This window comes from Danio aesculapii, chromosome 1, assembly GCF_903798145.1.
Source record: "Danio aesculapii chromosome 1, fDanAes4.1, whole genome shotgun sequence".
Lineage (NCBI taxonomy): Eukaryota > Metazoa > Chordata > Actinopteri > Cypriniformes > Danionidae > Danio > Danio aesculapii.
The window spans coordinates 3,423,122-3,450,179 of NC_079435.1; the positions used below are offsets into that span (position 1 = coordinate 3,423,122).

A 27,058-nucleotide genomic window follows, 5' to 3' on the forward strand; every position below is an offset into this window, starting at 1 on the left:
CAATTTGATGGGCAGGGAAACCGCACTCCTACTTCACATAGCTGTCAGCCTCATAATTGCAGGGATTTGGAACCTATTTTGGATCCTATTTTATTTTACGTCAGGATGTGTAAAAAAAAACAGGCTCATTCTGAAAACGTAGCCCTATTTACACTTCTGTAGATAGTGAATTATGTAGCTAGAGGTACATATGGCTGCATTTCGTTTTTAAAATGAACGCTAGGCAGCGATATGATGCCGTTCCTCTTCGCACTTAGCAGCTGACTGCTTACCTCCATATAGATGGCTTTCCTGCTGTTACCAGTTTGTCCAGTTAGCTCGACATATACGTCGGTGGACTTGAGATGCAGAACGGAGTTGATCACGACAGCCGGGTACAAGTCTGCACTGTAAAAAGAATCCATAATTTTACGGTTTATTCCCGGCAGCTGGGGTGCTAGGTAAAAAAACGTAAAATAACATTAAATTACAGAAATTTCCTTAATTTTAAATTTCTGGTAATTTTCAGTAATTCAACCTGTTATTTTACAGTAAATTTCTGTAATTTAATGGCCATTATTTTAATGTTTTTTTTTTCTGGCACCCCAGCTGCCACAAATAAACAGTAAAATTATGGATTTTCCAGAAAGCGGATAAGACAAAAACAGTAGCCAAAAAAAAAGAAATAAACAAGTAAATAACAGGGTGAAAATATGGTCAAATCTGAAAATGTGGTAAAAATTACATGAGGGCTTTTCTTTGCTTGGATTGCTTTTTAAAACTGTCGGTTGGGTTTAGGGAAGTGGGTAGGTGCTTGTCAATTGGTGCCTTTGAAAGCACTAATGGTTGGATTTAGGTAAGAAGGAGGGTGGGTCAGTCGATTAGTCAGTCATTCAGTCAATCAAACAGTCAGTCAACAGTGGCCTCTGGTAAATTTATGTGAGAACAGCAGGCGTGAATGGCACTCGCAACAGAAATTTGAGATCTGAAAAGGCGTACACAGCGGTCTTTGGTGGATTCATGAAAACAAAAACTGCAAAAAACGTAGCTCCTGGGAAGTGTTTGGCGCTCTCCGGGAATGTATATAGAGGTACGTTTTCAGAATGAGCCTGGGTTGATTTATTGTGTTTCTGTAACTCCAGTATGACTGTGGACACACTATACCTGCACACAGCAGGTTACAAAAGTTGATTTTCATCATTGGTGCCCTTTAAAAGTTAAATAATATCCTCTTTTTTATCAGACCTCAGGATTGTTCTGCTGGGTAAAACTGGATCAGGAAAAAGTTCTGCCGGAAACACCATCCTGGGCCAGAATAAGTTTGTGAGTAAGTCTTCACTGGTGTCAGTCACTAAAACCTGTGAGAAAGGAGACATACAGATTAATGGAAAGAAGATATCCGTCATCGACACGCCAGGACTGTTTGATACAAGGCTGACAGAACCAGAAATGAAGGAAGAAATAATGAAGTGTGTTGAGATGTCTGTTCCTGGTCCTCACGTGTTTCTGCTGGTCATCAGACTGGACGGGAGATTCACAGAAGAAGAGAAAAATGCTGTGAAATGGATTCAGAAGAACTTTGGAGAAGAAGCTGCTCGCTACACCATCATTCTGTTCACTCATGATGATCATTTGGAGGATTTATCACTGTATGGGTATATTAGTGAGAGTGCAGATCTCTGTGCTCTTCTTTCTGAGTGTGATCGCAGATATCACTCATTCAACAATGAAGAGATGGGGAACCGCTTGCAGGTCACTGAACTGATGGAGAAGATTGACAAAATGGTGGAAGGAAATGGAGGACAGCATTATACTAATGAGATGTATAGAGAGGCCCAGAAAAAGATTGAATGGGAGGCTCTTAAACAGGATGCTATAGGCTATGGGCTAAATGTGTTAACAGTAGTAGGAGCAGGAACATTAGCAGTAGGAGCAGCAGCAGCAGTAACTGGAGGAACAGCAGGAGCATTAGCAGCAGTAGCAGCAGGAGCAGAAACAGCAGCAACAGTAATAAAAATTAGGTTAGGAATATAGGGCAGTAACGCTTTTACCAAAGCTCTATTTCTGTTTTATACTGCCTGTATTTTGTTGTACAAACACTTCTTCGTAGCTTACATGCTATGCTGGTGGTGCAACAACTCTAACGTGTGACTGTGGGTTATTTCAGGACTTCTGAACTTGTATCACATTGTTATCAATGTCAATGAAGTAACTATATATGAAGAGTTCAGATGCAAAAGCTGCTAAACGCCACTTACATTTACATTTAGTCATTTAGCAGACGCTTTTATCCAAAGCGACTTACAAATGAGGACAAGGAAGCAATTTACACAACTATAAGAGCAGCAGTGAACAAGTGCTATAGACAAGTGTCAGGTGTGTAAAGTCTAAGAAGCAAAGCATTAGTAATTTTTTATTTTTTTTGGAGAGAGAGAGAGAGAGAGAGAGAATAGTCTTTACCTGGCGTTTGGAAACGCCTCCAAAGTAAAAAAACACCCGAAACTGCAGCGGCGGGGCACAAAAAAGCGTCCGGCTCGGCACACAAGCTCTTACAGTAACAAAGGAAACAGTGGCTAAAACTTTCTAGTACTAAACACAGATAGCTGAAAACAATTTTAAATGTCCAACAACCATACACAACCAGCTGAAAACAAGTCTAAGTGTTCTCTAACCAAACACAGCAACTGAAAACAGGTCTAAATGTACTTACACGGTGTTGCTCTCGATGCTAAAGTGCTTCTCCTGCTAGCTAAACCTACTGTGTTCAAATATATAGTCTTCCTCCAAAAATGAGCTAATGAGCTTCCTCCAAAAATGAGCTAATGGAATTGAGTGAATGCTTTAGGCATGTACTACACCATCAACAAATACATTTGCTTGTAATCATCCAAATCTCAGCGTCAGAAATAACAGTTTGTTGGCAAAAGCCGCTAAACGCCACTTGCCTTTGACAGCAAAAGCCGCTATATCCCGAGAACCAATCAGAAGGCACGAATCGATTCATTTGTTTTCATTGATACGCTGGCTTTTATGAAGAGACGGTTTTATTCCGCTTTCGTTTTCGATTTTAAAGACGGAGTTTGATAAACTGGATGAGCCTGGTCGACTGTCAGTGAATGGCAAATGAAAACGTCCCTTACCTCAAAACTCCGTGTATTATAAGAAAAAGAAAATACACTGTGCAGTCAGAAGTGTAGCATGCATTTATAATGACTTTTTGCGCAGCGACGCTACTTTGAATGAGTACAATTTACTATACATTAAACAGCAACTCCATTTCACGAAAGACAAAGTTAAGATGCCGTTCTTTTATCCCATGCGAATGCTATTAGGATAAACAAGAGACCACAACCTTGAGTATGGTGAGAATGAATTAATGACAGCTTCTAAAATTGTCTGAGAAGCATCTCCTTTTTGATTATTAACTTATTTTTAAAAGATAAATATAATATTTAAAACTCTACATTATTTATATTACTTCATATTCCCTATACGCCTGATAAGCTTTTTATATTAATGGACAATGCACAGATATTGATGTTTCACAATCTACCAAGCTCAGTTTACAATGTTTACATTACAATAGTTTACATTTACATTTAGTTTACATTGCTCTACTTGCGTTAAATCCCAAATATCCGAAATGACAACAGATTGTTAAGATTTAGGTAATGTCAGTTTTAATGTTATCGATTAAAGGTGCAGTCGGTGATTGTCTTCAGAAACATGTGTTGTTGTGCTGGTTGAAAGTCTCTTCACGTTTCAATAGTATTGATTAAAGTTAAGTGATCTAAATGTATTTATATGTATTTTTATATTCTGGGTAAGGCATAAAACTAAAAAATTTTCATCCAATTAAATAGAGTCAGGCCGACATCTCTCATAATTCCGATAAGTAGGCCAACTGTCTGTCAGCAAATGTAGATTTGAACAACTGCGCAGCCGTTTGTACTCAGCTCTGCCGTTTGTTCATTGTGCGTTCATGAGAGATCGAGAGAGAGAGAGAGAGTGTGAATACATTCATTCATTTTCTTTTCGGCTTAGTCCCTTTTTTAATCTGGGGTTGCCACAGCGGAATGAACCGCCAACCTATTATTGTATCTACTCAACCTGGAATACAACGGCTTTCTAAACATCTTCACATGGTACAGTAAACATTTGAAGTAGATGGAGCTTAGTATGCTTGAATTTCCTCTTTTCACTTTGTCTTGTGAGTTTTTTCTGTTCTCGAATCATCAGTGATCAGTAAAAACATGCTAAGTCAAAACTTTTTAAAAACCTGAATCAATATTGGAGTTAGCTTTGCACGCTGGAGAAAGGATGACACCACGGCTGAAGGATTTCTTTTAGACAAGTAATGTTCTTAAAACTATTTTAGCTTCACGCAAAGTTGATGCACGTTAACGTTAGATGTTGTGGTTACAAATGGGATATATATGCACAGAAGTGTTATTCAGCCACCAAATCTTTCGATAAAAGATTGATGTGACTATTTTCAGTTTCAGAAGGTCCTTTTACAGCGTCGATAATGTCAATTTTATTTAGTTTAACAACAAAACACAGGTAAATAGCGCTATTCCACTTAGCCAGCTTTACTGAGGTGAAGATGGTTTTATATTCACATCACATTGGTTCATTTTTGAACAACGACGACCTGTGACGCTCTCCTTATATTGTTTACCATGCTACTCTGAATATTCGCTCTGAAATAGCATGTCAGTTTAGCTTAGTATTGAGTGTAATTCCTGCACGCCAGACAAGCACTAGTTGCTTTTAACACGAGCGAGGGTTATGGGGTCTTTAAGGTGCTTGTGCTCGTGTTTCAGGAGGCAGGGCTCTGGACGGCAGGGGAGGGACTGTGATTCCGAGATTTATGCTAAGCTGTTCTGTCACCTACTGCACCTTTAATGCACTTACTTGACAGATTTCATTCATTCATTTTCCTTCTGCTTTTTTTCTTGGTTTATCAGAGGTCACCACAGTGGAATGAACCACCACTTACTTGACAGATTTATATATTTTTAATTTTAGGGGGGTTGGGTAACTGTTTTATGTTTGGTTAAGTAATTTCTAATTGCATCTTTAGTGATTTTTCAACTAATTGCACTGTCTTGTCCAGATTTAGAGGTTTTTGACGCAAAAGAAAATTTTACTTCTTAATAACCAAAGACTTGTCTAAATTGAAGTGGGGGGGAGTATTTTATTTACTAGCTAATATCCTTTTCATCACATATTAAATGAAACTTCTGAAGCTAATGTTAGAAGCCTGATAGAAAATGCTCATTTACTAGAAAAGAGGTCTGATGGATTTAGAGGGCTTTGCATCTGAACTCTTCATTTGATTATTCACTAATAAAGGGTTAAACATCTAATTATTTCTGTTGATTCTAAAATGCAGATGATATATCTGATGTATTTTTATTAAATAATCAAAAAATAGATTTTCTTCCTTCACAGACTCTATTTTCTAAGAAACACAAACATCTGTGAAACTACTGCATTTAAACACAATTCATTCAGCATGTTTGATTTTTTCCCCATACTTAGTATTTCCAAAAGGCCCTGAAAAATGTTCAATGTGTTTGTTTTTTCAAGTTCAATGTACTTGAAACAAAGTATTGCACACTGAACGTCAAAGTATAAATGAAAAATAATCAGTAGTGTTATATTTGCATAACTTAAGCAAATACCAACACAGGCTCAGTTTGAAAATGTAGCCTTATATATGGTGTATTGGGCGCTCTCCAGAAATGTATATAGGGGTACATTTTCAGAATGAGCCTGGGTTGCAAATTACACCTGAATTTTATATGATATTTGTTTATATATGTGCTTAAACACTGAACAAGAAATATATCTGTTATGCTCTGTGTACAAGATGAACAGCAGGTCACAGTCAGAAAACACAGTCCAAATAGGATATTTAATTCACTAAAACAGTAACAATAATGTATAAACTGACAACAAGTGGTTAAAAAAAACCTCACAAATCTCCTGTTCACCTTGTTGATTGGTGCATTATAGTAGATTAATGTTTATTATCCAGATCACACTTTACACCATGAGCCAGCAGCATTAAGGAAATGTATATACTCTCGTTGACAATAGACAAGTGTGTGTGAGAGAAGTATGAATTCTCATGCTGCATGTTTTGGGCTATAAGTTATATTACAATAATGAAATCAAAATCAAATGAGAGCAATCACATGCAAAACTAAATAATTTTGAATGATTACATTAATGAATATTTAAGTAAACTGTGTTTTAAACTGATGTCAGTATATGCAAGGAGCGGTCAGTACTTTTGAAAGAAGCTAAGAATAGCAGCAATCAGCAAATCTGCTTTCAAAATCCCTTCATTTGGTTCAAGACAGGTGAGGAATCTTAAACTAGGTTCATGCAGGCTTTTATCATATGGGTCATTGTTACGCCCTGTCTAAGGGTAAGGACGCAACATGAAAGGGAAGACTACACACACAATGTTGCTTAAGAAAATATATAAAGATTTTATTTTCACAATGATTTTCTCAAACAAAATTTTCTGTTGTTTTTCAAATGTTCCTCAATATTTAGTTCACCAAATGAAGCCTTTGTCCACCCTGTCATCTTGTTTTTTATGAAAATAATAACCTCATGATTATTTATAACCTCAGCAAGACATCTTGTGTGATTCCTTAATTAACCAATAAGGGCCAGTTAGTATAGCAATAGCATATTTGATTGGGAAATAATATTTTGTCCATTATTTCATTAAAATAAATACAATTTTTCATAATTTAAAAGGTTGGGTTGGTAAAGGGACACATTATTCATTCATTCATTTTCTTTTCGGCTTAGTCCCTTTTTTAATCTGGGGTCGCCACAGCGGAATGAACCACCAACTTATAATTGTATCTACTCAACCTGGAATACAACAGCTTTCTAAACATCTTCACATGGTACAGTAAATATTTGAAGTAGATAGAGCTTTTTTTCACTTTTTCTTGTTACTTTCTGTTCTCGAATCATTTGTCAACAGGGTTAAGTGTCCACTGTTTATTAGATAAACAGTTATTAGTAATATATTAGATGTTTTATGTCAATGGGCTGGTTAAACCATTAAAAATGTGATTTCATGAGTTCAGATTACCTTTAGTGGAATAGTAATTGTCACGGTTTATGGATCTGTGTGTTCCTCCTGTATGTTATGTGTCATGCCATGTGTGTTGTCGTGTGCGATGGTGTGTGTTTGTTTACCTTCCTGTGTTGACAGCGTGCTATAGAATCAGCTGATGTCATCAGCTGACTTAATCATCCTCCAGCTGAACCTTATTTGGCTGACTATATATTTCCCCTGTGGTTTGTTCTGGTTATCAGTCCGTTGTTTGTTCTTGTTCCTGTCTGTTGTTCCCCAGTCTTTTTCGCTGTCCTTTTATGTCTTGGTCATGGTCTGTGACTCTCTTTTATTTTGTTCATTCGTGAGTCCAGTTCATTAAATACTTGCATTTGGGTCCTCTCTGTCTAAGTGGTGTGACAGGTAATATTCAGTTGGCTACACTTAACAAAGGTTAAAGTAAAGATAGTGTTTTTGACATTTGTGCACATGTCTGTGAAAATAATAATTACACTTCAGCTTTGTATATATTATGAGAATTAAAGTGCATGACTTTATAAGATATACTTTGTAGAAATATTCAATGCATGTAGACATGGTCAAGATGATCTGCTGTAGTTCAAAGCGAGCATCAGAATGGGGAAGAAAGGGGATTTAAGTATTTGAACGTGGTTGTTGGTCCCAGACAGGAAACTCAAGCTACAATTCACACAGGCTCACCAAAACTGGACAATAGAAGATTGGAGAAACGTTGCCTGGTCTGATGAGTCTCCATTTCTGCTGCCACATTCGGATGGTCGGGTCAAAATTTGGTGTCAGCAACATGAAAGCATGGATCCATCCTGCCTTGTGTCAATGGTTCAGGTTGGTGGTGGTGGTGGTTCAATGGTGTGGGAGATATTTTCTTGGCTCATTAGTACCAATTGAGCATCGTGTCAAAGCCACAGCCTACCTGAGTATTGTTGCTGACCATGTCTATACCTTATGACCACAGTGTACCCATCTTCTGATGGCTACTTCCAGCAGGAAAACGCACCTTGTCATAAAGCGCCAAAGCTTTTATCACGTCTCGCTTGGATTTTTGCAATTCTCTGTTCGGAGGGTTACCAGCAAATTCTCTCAAGATTTTACAATCCATTCAAAATTCTCCTGCACGTGTGTTGAAACATACATCGTCTCGGTCGCACATCACTCCCATACTCCAACAGCTTCACCGGCTGCCCGTCAAGTCTCGTATTGATTTTAAGACATTGATTTTAACATATAAAGCGGTTCATGGTTCTGCTCCAGGTTACATTTGTGACCTGATATCCATTTCCTCTACCTCTCGCTGTCTATGCTCTGCTTCAAGTCCTACACTGTTTCAGCCTCGCTGCAAACTCAGCACCATGGGAGGTAGGGCATTCTCTTTCTGTGCTCCCAAACTGTGGAATGCTCTTCCCACTAACATTAGGGATGCCGGTTCATTGGACGCTTTTAAAAAGCTACTCAATCTTTTTAAGACTGTTTTTAATTTGTGATATCTTTTATTCTTACTGTGTTTTTTATTGTATTTTTTATTGTTTACTGTGCTTTGTTGTTTTTACTTTCTTGTAATCGCTTTTGGTTTTAGAAAAGCGCGTTATAGATAAAATTTATTATTATTATTAATTTAATCATCTCAGACTGGTTTCCTGAACATGACAATGAGTTCACTGTACTCAAATTTCCTCCACTGTCACCAGATCTCATTTCAATAGAGCAACTTTGGGATGTGGTGGATTGGCATCATGGGTGTACCGACAAATCTGCAGCAACTGCGTGATGCTATCATGTCAATATAGAGTAAAATCTCTAAGGAATATTTCCAGTGCCTTGTTGACTCTATGCCATGAAGGATTAAGGCAGCTCTAGAGGCAAACCCAGGTACTAGTAAGGTGTACCTAATAAAGTGGCCAGTGAGTGTATATTGTCATAGTTCTTAATACATACACTGGATAAAATGATTCATTGGATTTACTAAAATTTCTGAAGGTACATGGATGTAAACATTTTATATGGGCTGAATTTAAACAAACGAATTAAGTTGAGCATTACTAAATTTAGCTTGCTTGTTTCAATTTCAATTCATTTTTTCAGTAAAATGACAACACACTTGTTGCTGTTTAATATATATATATTTAATTGAAACAAATAATATAGATCAACATTGTTGTGGAGACAGAGAAGACTCAGAACTACCACCTCATGTTACTGTACATAAAGCAGACTTAAACACACAACCTAACCAGTGCTGAATGTGAAAAATTAAAATCAGCCATATGGTTTGATCTGTTATGAGACTGCTGAATAAAAACACATACAATACACATATATACTGTCTTAAAAGCAGACACAATCTAGTGTCTATTCAGGAAACACTATTCACCACAATATTATCTAAACTAAAAGCTTATTGTCTTTGTGCACAAGGAACATTCATATAAGTGTATTTAACATGATGTATGTGGTAAAACTATTTCATAACCATTTCATACATAACGATTATGTCTTATTGCCCAGTTGTTCAAAACTCACGGCAGTAAATGTTTACAGTACTACATTGTTTCTGATTTTGCTATTTTTAGTAACCTGTTCTGCTTTTTTTTTTCCTTTCTGTATATGCGTACTGCACCTACACCTGCAATAACTGCAGCCTTGACGAGTACGGACACTCCTCCTGTAACCACCGCTAAACCCACAATAGCCACAGTCGCTGCCACCACACCAGCTCCCACCACCACATTCTTCGCAATCTGCTTCCGTCTTTCATTCTTTCTTCGTTCCGAATCCTCCTTAAGATTGTAATACTGCTCATTTACATAGTTGTCATATTCATCTATGTAAACACACAAAACGACATTGACATTATAGCAGACACTGTAAAAAGCTCATTCCCAGCCGCTAGACTTTTCTGAGAGGGTTTTCGAGTGTCAGGTGTGAAAGTATGTTGTGGGACTGCTGTACTGGAGTTATTATTATGAATTATAGATCGCGAATTTTAGCGTTTTTTATTTTAGCGTTTTTTTTTTTTTTTTATTTAAAGCATGATGGTAGAACAGGAACGCGGATATGAATATATTAAAACATGTGCTTGTTTGTTATAAAAATTCATAATAATGACAAAAAATACTAATTTGTGGCTCTTCTTACTTCCGGTTGTAACTATCTGCCATTGTGGCTGGTGTATTCTGGAAATTTTCCTACCCCTTGGTTTCAAGTGTGGTCCAGAAAAAATGTAAGTTTAAAAGGGGTATCTAGCCCTTCCCCTTAGCCCTACGCCTTCAAGCTAAAGACAATTGGGACACCCCTACCCAATGGGCGCCGCTAATGGGGGTAAAGTTAGGAAGATTCTAAGGGCCCATACATTTTTGGGGGGCCCCAGTGACATTATCAAGGACCCGCGCCAATTCCCCCAAACCCCTAACCCCCCAGATGCCAGAATGCCATTTAGGGATTTCAATCCTCATACAGTCAATATCTTCATCTTCATCAATATATAAACAGTGTGATGATTTTGTGTATTCTTGGACACTATTTATTTAATACTCTGTATTTATGCAATATGTGATTTGATTGGATGGAAATCACAGGACTGATTATTTTACTTAGCCAAACAAATATAAAAAAATATATAAGTAAAACATAGTAGTGGCTCAGTGGTTAGCACTGCCACCTCACAGCAAAAAGGTTGTAATCTTGGCTAGGTGAGTTGGCATTTCTGCGTGGAGTTTGCATGTTCTCTCCGTGTTGGCGTGGGTTTCCTCCAGGTGCTCCGGTTTCCCCCACAGTCCAAAGACATGTGCTATAGGAGAATTGATGAACTAAATTGGCCGTAGTGTGTGTGAATGAGTGTGTATAGGTGTTTCCCAGTACTGGGTTGTGGCTGGAAGGGCATCCGCTATGTAAAACATGTTGGAGTAGTTGGCAGTTCATTCCTCTTGATAAATAAGGCACTAATGGCCCGTTTCCACTGAGTGGTACAGTACGGTACGGTTTGGTACGCTTTTATGGCCGTTTCCACTGTCAAAAAGCGTACCGAACCGTACCGTACCACTTTTTCGGCACCCTTTCGAAAGGGTACCAAACACGAGAAAGGGTACCAAAAGGCGGAGCCACACGGGCAGCTGAACGCTATTGGTTTACAGAGATACGTCATTCGCTTACACAACAAGCCAGAATGAAAACAAAGAAACCGCCATGTTTGAAATACACAGCGAGAGATTACAGCGGAATTATAAATACATATAATAATGAGCCATGGTCGATCTGGGCTCAAACAAACCTTGTCGTTGTCTTGATGAACAGCCACAAAGCCAAGAAGAAGAGCAGATTTACCCTGTGCCCCGTAGTTTTTTACGAGCCAGTCTGAGGCGTGAGCGGTTTCGCTTTCTTGCTTGCGCTCGCGCGTGTCTAACATTATATCTGAAATAACAAACTTCTTGAGCTGATGATAATAACCTGTGCTTGATTATTGACGTGCTTTTGAAACCCGATCCTGTCAGACACTGACAAACGCGAGAGTGAAGCGTGAAGAAACAAAGGAGAAGCCGGAAAAAAGGAGCACATTATTTATCAGCAAACATGAACAAAATGCCATGATTAACTAACTTACTATCTTCCCCTTTGGGGTTAATATGAACTGGGAATGACAGAATTACTGTCTAACAGAGGTTACATGTGCTGCTGAAGATTACAGACACAGATGAGAGGTTTTCACTGACTGTAGGCTGTAATTTGTGTTGATTTTAAACCTGAATACGGGCGAAATGTCTGCTATGTGTAGTTCTTCTGTAGTTGGTAACATATCAGAGACTGTAAGGGGCTGTATGTGTTTATATATGTTCATTTATTTAGTTATTTAATATAATTACAGACGTTACAGTAGGCTGTTTCGCTCTGTCATTGATCTGCAGTTATAATCAACTCATGTTCATTGAAAAGTCAGTAATAAACATTTCTACACAAGTATTTATGTGTATGAAGCATCTGTTTTGTGAAAAGTGCACAAGAGGAAGAAGGAAAATTAATGAATGAATGAATAATTTTAAAATAAAGTAGTGACTGTTGTGGAGAACCGATACACATTTTTAAAACTACTTAGTAAGTAAAACTCCTGAGACAAAAACTGCCCAATTATAGTAATTTGAGAATTTGTAATGTGTTACTTTACACTAATGTCTTTCCCTGTGAGAGAATGTGGTTTTTGTAGTGTATACTGTACGCTGAAAAAAGTGTTGCATGCAAAACTGTTGCAAACTATTTATTTGTGTTGAGTTTAAACAAACAAATTAAATTTAAAAATGTTCAACTTAATTTGTTTGTTTAAATTCAGCCCAAATAAATTGTTTACAACCACTTAATGTAAAAAATTTAGTAAATCCAAGGAATCGTCTTTGAATAATTTTTTTCAGTGTATATCATCTTGCTATTGACTGACCCACACACCCCATTACCTACAGCTAAGCCTCAATGTTTTCAACTTTGTTGGTTGCGCACGAAGTGAAGAGCAGGGGAGGTGGGGGCAGGGGTAGGTTCGCGCGAACTGAAGAGCGGGGAGCAGGTATGAAGATGGTTGCATGTTTGACTCGGCACGCATGGGGACTGAACCAAAAAGCTAGCCGAACTGTACCAAAAAGTTGAGGAGCGAGGGGAGGGTGGAATTCCGGGAGGGTGGGAGATGGGTCTGAAATACGGGAGACTCCCAGGAAAAACAGGAGTGTTGGCAGGTATGGGCATAATACCACCCCGTAGGGTTCGTTTCACACACAAAATGTAACCGTATGTACCCCAGACACATATTCTCAGATTCTCAAAAAAGTATCCCTGGGCACATATTAACAAATGAGCCTCGGTTGAGAATTTGTAAAATCCTAATTAAGAATGTTTTTCTTTAAGTCAGGCATCACCAAACTTGTTCCTGGAGGGCCGGTGTCCTGCAGATTTTAGCTCCAACCCTAATCAAACACACCTGAACAAGCTAATCAAGGTCTTACTAGGTGTACTTTACACACCCAGCCAGGTGTGTTGAGGCAAGTTGGAGCTAAACCCTGTTGACACCGGCCCTCCAGGACCAAGATTGGTGACCCCTGCTTTAAGTAAAGCTGAAATAGCAATTTCTCCCTAATTTAGTTAGTTTATGCAAAAAGTTTTGATTATGTATGTATGCATATACATGTACCAGAGTTCTTATAATTGTCTTCATCTTCTTCGTAATAGTAATTGCCATCTTCATAATCTGTAATTTTACAGTACAATTCATACAGAGAAATAAAATCTGCTTTATTAAATCAAACATTCAAATTCAAATGCATATTTGTCATGTGCTGATATTCAACAATACACTATATTGTGATAGTAAACATGCATGCTATTGTTATTCTGGGCACCTCAAAATACAGTGAATAATTATTTATTACTATACGTTTTTTATTAATATTCAGATTTTTGTATTGGCAAATGAATAAAAGGCTTGATAGGCGGTTTATTTTCAGACACAAAAATGTTCAAGTTAATCTGGCCTACAACATGCTGATATACTGACTGTAAATCCATTACAGGTCTGTTGCTTTAAATGTCACTTTAAGCTGAATATTAGTCTCGTGAAAAAATATTTAGTAAAATAATTTGTGCTGTCATCATGGCAAAGATAAAAGAAATCAGATAGTAAAACTATGCGCTGAAAAATCTCTGTTAAACAGAAATTGGGTAAAAAGATATAAAAGAATTCAAATGTAACAGAAGGGCTAATAATTCTGACTTCAGCTGTATGTTACATGGCAACTACATGTACATGTCAGCTACTCCTCATTAGAGTATTAGTATACTGTAAGTATGTTAGTATTAGTGTAAGTAGACATGAACTTGCTCAGTTTCTTAAAGTCAGGAGAATGTTGTTTGGGCAGTGTCAGCAGATATTAAGCAGACAACCTGCTAATACTTAAATGATAATACATTGGCATGTAGTTGCCATGTAACTTACACAAAGTGACCCACGAAAGCACCCATGTGCACAAACAAGAGTTATTAAAGCAGAAGATAATTACAGGTTTTAAAATTCATTAGTTCTTACAACTTTATAGTGGATATTCCTTTTATTGTGGATTTTAATTCAGTCATGAGTGTGTGTTCTCTCATATTTGTCTGAATTCTCTCAGTTCTTTCTAGTCAAATCAAAAGTCTAGCAAAAGCACATTTGTTTGAGGATCTCTCTCACCTGAAGGATAATAGCTGTAAATAGAGATGTCGTCCAGGTCTCTTGCAGTATAACCTGAAATCACACAAGATCTCAGCCAGAACATAATTCAATCTCATTTCTATGGCAAATAACAAACAAGCTTTATAATCACACAACAAGAGGAAAACTAATGTTGTGAAGTCAAGTGTCAAGAGCTCAAATAAAACAAACACAGACCACTATAAATAATGGTGACCAAAACAAAAGCAGTTTTTGGAAATAAAACATCTAGCCTCTGTTTAGAATTTATTTGAAATTAAATGTTTGAATGAATTATTGCATGTGTTTTGATGCTGCCTTTCAACAGGACTAGTATAGAATTAAAGGATATAGTATTAATCTGTAGTTTTTAACTGTCAAATTAAATTATTGGATACTGACCTGATCTCATTGTGTCTCCTGCATTGACTCTGAGGCTCTCAGCGTTTGAAGTGAATAGAAAAAAACTGAAAGCATCTGCAAGTGCATCACACCTTAAATATGAGGTGGAATGGAGGGGGGGGGGGGGGGGTGTTTATCAGTCACGCAGTGCAACACATCTCCTTCACATAGTCAATCAGGTTGTGAATTGTGAATATTGGCTGAAACTAGAACACACTGTCGTATACGCAAATCAAGAGCATCCCAAACATACTCGATGGTTGCCATTATCTAGTGAATAAGCAGGCTAAGAAAGGACAGGAATGTTTTCAACTTTCAGATATGGCCGTGTATGATCATGCTGCAACATGTTTGTGGATAAATGGCTCAACAATGAACCTCACAGGATCTCCATGCATTCAATACCATCAATAACATGCTGATGTGTTCGTTGTCAATATTATATACCTACCCATATCATGGTCCCACCCCCTAACATGACTATTCGATTCACAATGCTGACATTACCTCTCCATAGTGCCAGACATCATCAAATGTGAGCATTTGCTCACTCAAATTGGTTTCAGTTGGTTAATTGAGGAGGACAAGCGTCAGATGAGCTGCCTTGAGACACTTCTGACAGATTGTGCAGAATCTCTCTGGTTCTGTATTTGATTTCTGCAGCAGCACTATAACAATGCTATTCTTGCTGAGAGTTTTTGTCTTGTGTTTTAGTCCAAATATCGAAACATTCTTAAATCAAGAAACTTTTTGTGTAGAGAAGTAAAATAGAGTATCTTGTTTTGAGAAACAATGATTGAAAAGTGAGTTAGCCGAATAAACTTGTTTTGATTAAAATAAGATTATTTTACTCAGCACATTGACAAAATATTTGCTTGTTTTAAGGAGAAGCTCGCTTAATTTTGACTCATTATTTCTGAAAACAAAACAATATTTTCACTTGTTTAGAAAATGCTCCCTGATTAAAAGATTGTAGATATTTAGACTAGAAATGAGACAAAAACTCTAAGAAAGAAACGCATTTTTGAGTGTATACAGTACTCAACATTTGAAGTGGATCTAAATTCCTTTCAAAATTGTCTTAAGACAAGAATGGAAGTTGTTCAATAGATTTAGGACAACTTTGATGAAAGCTTGTGATCCACTTCAAATGTTGACTACTGTAGTTTTTGCTGCTGAATCATTACTAACCAAACCCAAGCTGAATGACAACATTGCTCACTGATTCGATCCAAGACCAACGACGAGATGATCCCAAGGTTTCCATATCCTGGACCAGGCCGTATCCAGAGCAGCTACTGTGGTGGTCATGGAGGAGTGGAGAACATGAGACTGATTCCTGTGACACTCCAGGGACAGACGAGTCTTCGCTGAGACCAGCTTCCAGCCTCCGCCGCTGAGACTGCAGCTCTGCACAAGACGTTTGGCCAGCACATAATATTTGACTAGATATTCTTCAAGACACTAGTATTCAGCTTACAGTGACATTTAGTCTTAACTACGTTAACAAGGTAAGTTTGGGTAATTAGTAGGCCCAGATGGAATCTGCGCACACAGAATTTTGCAGATGTCCGCAGATTTTGAGCCCCATCACTGATTCTGTTTATTTACTTGTGTAAATGTGTGTAAATTTGTATTTATTCAGTTTTTAAATTAATTACAGTACTATTATTGACTATTATGAAAATGTCCATATGATTTATTTACAATACAGTTTGTAAAGTCATATTTTCCATCTTTTAGTAGAGATATTATATGAGAGACTTGCTTTGTTTACCAAATAAAGTGGATCTAATTGGATTTGCATTGTAAACATTAAATAAAAGATAAAAAATATATTATTTTTTATTTTATATATCAAGTTTTTAGTTACGATACTCCCAAAATAATTCCACATAAATCTGCAGATTTTTAACAAAATTGGTAACACTTTATTTTGATGGTCCATTTGAGTATTAGTAGACTGTCTGCTTAATATCTGTTGATATGAAACTTTGCAAGTACAATTTACACTAACCCTAACCCCAACCTAACAGTCTACTTATAATCTAATGAGAATTAGTTGGCATGTAGATGCAATGTAACTTACTTCAACAAACGGACCTTAAAAATAAAAGTGTGACGCAAAATTCTGTGCAGAAATAGCAAAAAATGTCTGCAAATTTTGTATGGCCCTAGTAATAAAGCAGGTCATTGTATAACAGTGGTTTGTTCAAGAGACAATCCATAACAAATATTGCTTAGGGGGCTAATAATATTGACCTTAACATGGGTTTACAACAATTAAAAACTGCTTTTATTTTAGCCAAAATAAAACAAATAAGACTTTCTCCAGAAGAATAAGTATTATAGGAAATACTGTGAAAGATTCCTGGATTTGTTAAACATCATTTGGGAAATATTTAAAAAAGAAATAAAAAAATAAAAAATTCACAGAAGGGAGAATAATTTTGACTTCAACTTTATATACAATAACTGCACATCAAAGACAATAAATGTCAAACCTGTCAAGCACATCAGCAGTCAAGAAAAGTACATCTCTTATCTTCATCTTGGAATTCCAATCTTTGTACAAGACATTCTGCAGGGCATAATTATTTGTGTTTTTTCACCTCAACTATGAGACAGTTATGAGACCTGTAAATGAGTGTTGTCCATGTGACTTTGTTTTTGAATAAGCTGTTTCTCTGCTAAACCTGTCATGTGATCTTCTGCTGAAATGTCTCTCCTCTACATCTAATCAACTGATATTTTTCAAGAGGGGGTAAAGTCATATCTGTTTGTATTTTGCAATTCTTCAAGGACTGCTGTCTTCATTCAATTATTTTTCATTGTATAACTATAGAACATACACCTTAATTATGCAGGTATGATGGCAATGGTTGACCTTAATATTAATTTTGCACACTGACAGCCAGATTGTTTTCGTCTTCTCAGAATTGCTACACAAGTCTGCTACAGCAAATAAATATGCAAAAGACATTGAATGTTACATCTTCCATAGATGCGAGTGTGTTATACTTAAGCAATGACACAGACACAAGCCTCATGCAACAGAACTCTTTACTGTATATTACTGGTATACAGGAGACATACTACCATATCATACTGCGCAGGCGCAGGATCTCTGAGAGCACCCGATACGGAAAATCATAAAAGCCAAAAAGCGTTACACTTGAAACCATAGTACAAAACATAGAACAGTGTGAAAATTAATACCTGCACTGAATTGTGCCACATATAAAGCCATAATCACTAGATATTTAAATGTTTTTTTAAATTAATTATTCATTATTGTATAAGACCATTTTTAAGGCCTTCAAAGGTTAAATGTAAAAGTAAATAAGTAATTTAGGGGCATTTTCACATCCATATCTTAAAAATTAAAACAACAGCACCTCATGTTATCCTGCTTTCATTATTAAGCACAAACACACAACAATCACAAAACATTTTCAGCGTCCTCATTTCTTAAGTGAAGTCTTTTACACAACTTGTTTGTATTCATCAGTTCCCTGCTGAAAAAAAAACAGCTTAAACCAGCCTAGGCTGGTTAGCTGGTTTTAGCTGGTTGACCAGCCTGGTTTTAGAGGAGTTTTGGCCATTTCCAGGCTGGTTTCCAGCTATTTCCAGCCTGGTCTTAGATGGTCAGGCTGAAAGATGAACAGCCAAAATCAGCTATGTCCAGCTTAAACCAGGCTGGTCAAGGTGGTTTTAGCTGGTATTAGCTGGTCATTTTCCAGCCTGACCAGCTAAGACTAGGCTGGAAATGGCCAATACCCCTCTAAAACCAGGCTGGTCAACCAGCTAAAATCAGCCAACCAGCTTAGGCTGGTTTGAGCTGTTTTTTTCAGCAGAGTTTACTGATGAAAATCAGCCAGCAGCACTGCAATGGTATAGCTGTGCATTTTTGCAGCTGTATAATAGTTTACAATCATAAACTGAACCTTCTCTGTGACGGCTATAGGGTTCATTAAAGTTCATTTCCTCCATGCATTCTTGCTTAAAGAATTTTCTTTTCTTTTTAACAGAGAATTCACTTTTCTGATAAACAGGTATGGCTGAAATTCAAATAATGTTGAGACCCCCCCCATCCCCCACCACACGTACACATACAGACATGGAGCACATAAACAGTACATGCAGCACACAAACACACACATGTACGGTACATCCACGGTCACACCCCCACAGAAGTGACAGAAGGCCGAACCATAATCAAAAAAAATTAGCAGTAGGGACCTATTTCAAACCCTTGTGGACTCACTTAAACAGGTGCTTCAAACACCTCCACTATTGACAGCCAGCTCTTCCGCATTCCCCACAACATCTTCACAGCAGGTCAATGCCAGTCTCATGAGACTGGAAAGATTCAAAATTTTCCCAGTAACCCACTCCTCCGTCAGCCTGTTTCCTCGACCCCATCAGACCCACGATGAATGAAATTCATGCAATGCAAGAAAACATGCTACCTCTCACCATTGTTGTGACACTTACTGCACCTAATGTGTCTCTTCCAGTGGTCACACTCCTTGATTCCAGGTTTAGCTAGCAATTTCATCTCCGGCGCCCTCTGCCATCAGCTCTGAGAAAAACTATAATGTCCAGTCCATCATCGTAAAGCCCTTTAAACTGTCATCATATCAACAGAGTAGTGGATTTCATTCCTCTACGGGTTGGGCTATTTCATGCAGAAGAGATTGACTTATTGGTTCTGGAGGGGTCCATCGTAGACATGATCTTAGGGTGCCCGTGGCTGGTAAAACTTTTGAAGTTTTGGTAGAACTTTTTAAATGTGAAAACAAATGTTTTTTCCGAGTGCATTCCTTTCTGTCCTGTAAAGAAAATTAATAACTCCATGTCTATGTTTACTACTTCTATAGAAAGTCCTGTTGATCTGTGCTCTGAGAAGATTCCCTGATGTTATCAGGAGTTCAGAGACATTTTTTTGCCCAAAGGGAGTCACCCAGCTTCCCCATCACAGGCCATGGGACTGTGCCATTGACCTGATTGAGGGTTAGCCAGTGCCCCACGGACATGTTTACCCCCTGTCCATTCACGAATGTAAGGCCCATCCTGACTCCATCCATGTGCCTTCTTTTGCCGAAAGTTCAGCCCAGCGGCATCTAGTTATGATATGGGAAACCATGAGCTCCTAGCTATCAAGCTTGCCCTTGAAGAGTGGAGGCATTGGTTGGATGGTCCAAACATCTTTAACGGTTTTCACTGATCATAAAAATCTCCAGTAACTACGAGAGGCTCAGCGTTTAAATCCACATCAAGCGAGGTGGGCTACGTTCTTTACAAGATTCAGTTTCTCCATCTCATATCTTTCAGATCATAAGAATACCAAAGCAGATGCCCTTTCCACGCTGCATAGCCCAGAAGAAACCTTGTCTGAACCTCGTCTAATTGTAAGTCCCATTGAGTGTGAGACCCCTCCAGCCACAGAAGAGGATCCACAATCCATCCCGGCAGGTTGTCCTCCAGGTCTCCAGTTCATCCCTCAGTCTCTGCTGATTTCTGATTTCTGGTGGCTGGGAATGGCACAGGCCGTGATAAAGTTCGTGCAGGGGTGCAAAGAATGCACTATAGACAAAACTCCTGCCAGTCTCAAATTGCCCCTGGTCACATCTAGATTATATGACTGACCTCCCAGCTTCCCAAGGTACCTGTATTTTGGTCATAGTAGATAGATTTTCCAAGTTTTGTAATTTGATTCCTTTACCTGGGTTATCATCTGCTATGGTAACCGCAGGGCTCATGTTTAACCATGTTTTCTGCAATTATGGACCTTCAGAAGATATTGTTTCAGATCGAGGTCCCTAGCTTATTTTCAGAGTCTGAAGAGCATTTTTCAGTGTAGCAAGGTTCTTTGTGAGGGAAGAAGAAGACAGGGTCGGCGTTAAGGTACGTAACACGTTTTATTTTTATTTTTTAAAGGGTTCAGCACAAGCTCCCCAATGTGGTGGCTGTTGCTGGGTTCTCTCTCTCCCGACTGGTCTCTCTTGCTCCCTTAAGAAGGCGTCTCTCCGGCCCAATCACTAGAGAAAGCAGGTGTTATTAATTGTTTCTGATTGGGCTATTGACCAGCCGCCGGTGTCTCCACTCTCTCTCTCACCCTTTCGGGTGTTCGGCCACGCTCTTACCACCACATTCAGACTCCTAGATGTGACCGTCAGTCTGTGCTCAAGCTATCATCCCCAGACGAATGGACAGACTGAGCGTAAGATCCAGGAGGTTAGACAATTCTAACAAACTTTCTGCCACGGTCACCAGAACTCCTGGAGCCAGTTCCTGGGCTGAGACAAGTGTGTGCAAAATTCCCTGTGCCATCCTGCCACTAGACTCACGCCCCTTCAGTGCATACTTGGTTTACAGCCACCCCTGTATCCATGTTCATGGGAATCACCTGACATCCTGGTTCTGAGAGAGCAAGGAGTTTTGGGGCTCATCACCATCACTAGAGGGCTGTACGGAGACAGAAGAATTACACAGATCAACGTCGTTCCAACACTCTCAACTTTGAGGATGGCCTGAGGGTCTGGTTATCTACTCAGCATATGTGAGCATATGAGTCCCAGGTTCATTGGTCTTTTCCCCATCATCGAGAGGATCAACATCCTTTCACATGTCCCTATTAAAACCCTTCTATCCTCCTCTCTCCACAGAACCTGGTCCTGCAGAAGAACCCTCTCCTCCTATCTTGGTTGAAGAGGGTTCCATTAATTCTGTAAAGAAGATCATCAGTTGTAGATGGCGTGGGGGTAGATTGGAATATCTAGGTAATTATGTAAGTAAGGGTAATTAGGCAAGTCATTGTATAACAGTGGTTTGTTCTGGAGACAATCCAAAACAAATATTGCTTAAGGGGGCTAATAATATTGACCTTAACATGGCTTTAAAACAATTAAAAACTGATTTTTCCTAGCCAAAATAAAACAAATAAGACTTTCTCTAGAAGAAAAAATATTATAGCAAATACTGTGACAAATTCTTGAATCTGTTCAACATATTTTGGGAAATATTTAAAAAAGAAAAAAAATCAAAGGAGGGTGAATAATAATGACCTTACTGTGGCTCAGTGGTTAGTACTGTCATCTCACATCAAGAAGGTCACTGGTTCGAATGCCGGCTGAGCTAGTTGACACTTCTGTGAGAAGTTTGCATGTTCTTCCCGGGTTTACTTGGGGTGCTCAGGTTTACTCCACAGTCCAAACACATGCGCTATTCTCCTCATTCTTCACGTTTGAGTGGGCGCTGCTATTTGAATCTTTTTGTGACTTCCAGTCTCATTCACTTCCATTCATATTTAGACAGTAAAAACAGCTCATTATGCTCCTTGTTGTTGGAAACTGATATTTTCTTATTATATTATTCTACTTTGTCTGTATAATCATACAAACATTTGTAGAGAGTTTTCTGCCGTAAATTACTCCTAGTCATTTCTCCCATAGACAGCTGAATCGGAAGTTCTAAAACAATCTTAAAAACAAGAGCGCTTCCGCATTGAAGAATTAGGTCAGTAGGTGAATTGGATTAACTAAATTGGCTGTAGTGTGTGTGTAAGAGAATGTGAGAGTGTGTGGGTGTTTTCCAGTGCTGGGTTGCAGTTGGAAGGGCATCCGCTGCATAAAACATATGCCAGAATAGTTGGTGGTTCATTCTGCTGGGGTGACCCCTGATAAATAAGGGACTGAGCTGAAGAATATGAATGAATAAGGTGAATAATTTTGTACATAGTACTGTACACATAAATACCGCACTTCAAAGACAATAAATGTCAAACTTGCCAACAACATCAACAGATGAGGAAACTACATCTCTTACCTTTACCTTGGAATTCCAATCATTGAACAAGACATTCTGCAGGGCATAAATATTTGTGTTTTTTCACCTCAACTATGGGACAGTTATGAGACCTGTAAACGAGTGTTGTCCATGTGACTTTGTTTTTGAGTAAGTTACTTCTCTGCTAAACCTGTCATGTGATCTTCTGCTGAAATGTCTCTCCTCTACATCTAATCAACTGATAATTTTCATGAGGGGGTAAAGTCAGATCTGTTTGCATTTTGCAATTCTTCAAAGACTGCTGTCTTCATTCACTTATTTTTCATTGTCTAACTATAGAACATACACCTTAATTATGCAGATATGATGACAATGGTTGACCTAAAATAGTAGTAATAGTCATTTTGAACACAACAAGAAGTTTCTTTTTTCTTCTCAGAATTCTGCTACACATTGATTTTCATAGATAGTTATTATCGGCCGTTTAAGACACAAAATACCAGACACAATTTAGAGATTTCACTGGACAAAAACAGTTCATGTCAGTTTTAAAAGTGAATCGTCACTTTCAGTTTTGTGATTTTGATAAAAAAAAAAAAACAGGTCAGACAGCATTTTCATTTAGAGATACAAAATAAATCAGTAAATCAATATAGCCGTGCTGCTTTTGAGGTCGTTTAAGAAACAGTATTGGAGTGACTTTTGCCTAAATTCAGCCATTCCTGATCTTTAAGAAACATATCTTTAAGACGATTTCAATGCAAAATGAACTCTTCACTATAATCACAGACAACAAATATACAAAAGACATAGAACAGTGTGAAAATAATACCAGCACTGAATTGTGCCGCATATAAAGCCATAATCACTAGATATTGAAATGTTGCTTTACAGTTTTTACAATCGCTATGACAGTTTTTTTCAGTTTACATTTAAGTTTCCTAAACTCTTAACACAGTTATCACAACATCTGTCTTTGTAGGCTATACAATTACAGTTTTACAATGGCTATTACAGTTTTTTCAATACATTTAACAAGTTTCCTAAACTCTTAACACACCAACACACCTAAAACACACAATTGGCAAAATGGTTAATTTAATGCTCAAAATCACACATTGTAAACTAAACCCCAAAACTACTGTTGAAAATACAGTAATAAACTCACACAATACACCATGTCTAATAAAACACTGCAGACATGTTTCAAAATCAAATACTTCTTCAAAACACTGACACATGTTCTCATCCTACAGGAACATTTGTCAATCATAACACACTGATGAAAGAACACTATCATCAGCTGACATGACAGAAACTGCATTACTGTATGTGTCAGGCCTGCCCTTATATTTGAAGCCTCTCTGCAGTTTTGTTTTGTTGGGTTTAGTTATTGGGTCTTATACTGCAGAAATTCAATACAAAAAATGAAGAAAAAAATAGCTTTATAAAATGTACGGTGTATGTAATAAAATACAGACACAGAATTGCTGCAGTACAGACTTTATTTGCAAAAGGACATCACTGCACGATATATACAAACAGAAAAAGCACCACAATTATAATAAAAAAAAAGAAAAAAAAAGAGTAATCCTCTATTCTGCCCAGTCTTCTGCATTTGTCCGGCTTCTTCTTCTCTGGCCCGGCCCGGTAGCTGTGGCCCTTTGGCCTAATATATTTCTCCTATGTTAACACCTTTTCGCCAAGTTGAAGCCAGCCTTGTCAACATAGATAATTTCATGTGGGACTTGATTGGTCTCCAACTCCATGACTGTCTGAAAGTAATTAGACACATGTAAATGCTGTACTGTATATCTACTGGATGTACTAATGAACTCCAGGTTTATAGAGTAGTTTACTGCAAAACACACTATGTATAGTACAATAATGACTGTATTGCATAACCTTACTTGGACGTGTTGGTGACGGAGTTCTTTGATGCGCTCACTTTTCCTTTCATGTGATTGGAAAAACCTCAACACATGAGTGTGGTTTCTAGATGGGAATCAACTGTGATTTTATATATATATATATATATATATATATATATATATATATATATATATATATATATATATATATATATATATATATATATATATACATACATAACTGCAATAAGCTGTCTCTCATTGGCAATGGAATAAAATACAGGGAATATATTTGTGTTTCAATTCACAATATGAACAGCTATTATAAACTTTAGCCTATGTAAGTTCTGTTTAGACCATGATGTTCACTGTTCTGATATACCGTGTTAAAGCATTTGTAAATTTGACTGTAACATTACATTGTTTTGCTCTTGGTTGAGTTTGTGTGTAAAAGAAGTTCAAGCATTTGAAATTGGTGTTAACTGGATGCATTTTGCATCAAAGCAACAAGAAATGTGTTAATTGTATAGCCTACAAAGACGGATGTTGTGCTAACCGTGTTAAGAGTTTAGAAAACTTGTTAAATATTGAAAAAATGTCATAGCCATTGTAAAAGAACTGTAACACATTTCTTGTTGCTTTGATACAAAATGCATCCAGTTTAAATTGGTGTTAAGTGGATAAACAGAAACAGATCTAAACTCTAAAATCTGGAAATCTAAACAGAACTTATATTGGCTAAAGTCAAAGTGATCTGCTGTTCATATTGTGAATTGAAACACAAATATATTCCCTGTATTTTATTCCATTGTCAGTGAGGGTCAGCTTATTGGATAAGGCATGCCCAAATATAAGGGCAGGCCTGACACATACAGTAATGCAGTTTCTGTCATGTCAGCTGATGATAGTGTTCTTTTGTCAATGTGTTATGATTGACAAATGTTCCTGTAGGATGAGAACATGTGTTAGTGTTTTGAAGAAGTATTTGATTTTGAAACATGTCTGCAGTGTTTTGTTAGACATTGTGTATTGTGTTAGCTTATTACTGTATTTTGAAAACTAGTTTTGGGGTTTAGTTTACAATGTGTGATTTTGAGCATGAAAATTGTTTAAACGTTTTGCCAATTGTGTGTTTTAGGTGTGTTGGTGCGTTAAGGCGCATTTTCACATCCATATTTTAAAAATGAAAACATATTCTGCTTTTATTAGTAAGCACAAACACAACAATCCCAAAACATGTTGAGCGTCCTCATTTCTTAAGTGAAGTCTTTCACACAACTAGCTGGCCATTTGTGCAGCTGTCTCATACTTTACAGTCATAAACATCTACAGTGACGGCTATAGGGCAGATTATCAGAGTTCATTTCCTGCATGCATTCCTGCTTAAAGACCTTTTCTTTTCTTTTGAACTGAGAAATCACTTTTCTGAAAAACAGGTATGACTGAAATTCAAATAATGTTGAGACACCCCCCCCCCCCCATCACCATGCACACACAACCAGATACATGGACCGCACATGCATGCATGCACAATATTCGCACACGTATTTGTTTTTGTGAATTGTAGGATCATCTCATAGGTTTACATTGTTTTTACATCATACAAACTGTATTTCTATCTCCATATTCCTAAACCCAATCTTCACAGTGAAGTGTGTACAGTTTGACTTTCTGAAATTAAACTCATTCTGTGTGATTAATAAGCTTTAGGAGAAATAAAGACATCAGCAATGTCCTCACAATTCACCACTTTTTAGTGATATCTGTCTCACCCACGCTTACACACAAGTGCACCTCATGTACAGAACACCCAGGCTTACATGGCTGCAACACAATCTCACGGCAGTTCGTAACTTTTAATTTAGTGGCTAATTCGTACAAATTCGTACGATCTAATTCGTACAATTTAGTACGATTTGCTCATCCTCCAATGACGGTTGGGTTTAGGGGCGGGGTTAGGTGCCACGCCTCCTTTTTAAAATCGTACCATTTCGTACGACTGAACTCGTACGAATTCGTACGAATTAGCCACTAAACTGTCAAAACGTAAAATACTTGCGTTTTCTCGTGAGATCAGGCTGCTTACGCACACATGCGCCACACATACAGTACATCTATTTACACACACACACACACGCACGCACATGCAAACAGACACACAATGTCAAGTCGCATTGACTAATTAATTCATTGACCACACTTGAATCTTTTCATAACACACAGCCATTATTCATGTCATTTTCCTCTAGACTGGATATGTTCAATGGGAAACCCTGTAGCAAGACACACTTCATATCTTGATCCATCGTATATTATCCTATTATCCATCACACAATGACACGGCTGCAATGACGGCAAGAAGCTGGGGTCAAACCTTAAACAGTTCATTTGTGTTCAAATCACCTTTTTTTATCACTTTTATTGTCACATCATCAGCAGCGCGTGTGCTGTGATGAGTGAAAAAAAGAAGAGATATTAAAGCGTTACCCTTTTCAGATTATTTGCATGCATTAACATGTTAATATTAACAAGCCAACTATATTTTGTAATGAAGTTTTTTGGAAGAATGAGACTGAAAACCGAATGTTTAATGCAGAGTTCACATTGCAGGATTTTAGCCCTCATTTTCACAAGTCGTTTGTGAAATCGCAGACAAATGCTCAGAATCAGAGGCAAATCTGTGCTTGG

The 27,058-nt window shown here is 37.7% G+C and overlaps 1 protein-coding gene across 2 annotated transcripts in view; it reads left to right on the top strand.

Moving 5' to 3' along the window:
- LOC130223018 (GTPase IMAP family member 9-like) overlaps window positions 1-27,058 on the top strand; it is a 39,965-nt gene that overhangs the window by 2,931 nt on the left and 9,976 nt on the right. Inside the window, exon 3 of one of the 2 annotated variants that reach the window (XM_056455707.1) lies at window positions 1,223-6,149. The exons of the other annotated variant lie outside the window; for it this stretch is intronic. Within the exon in view, the coding sequence (XP_056311682.1) occupies window positions 1,223-2,013 (791 nt within the window). The 3' untranslated portion in view covers window positions 2,014-6,149. Of the gene's footprint in view, window positions 1-1,222; window positions 6,150-27,058 lie in introns of those variants that run through there. 2 annotated transcript variants of the gene reach the window in all.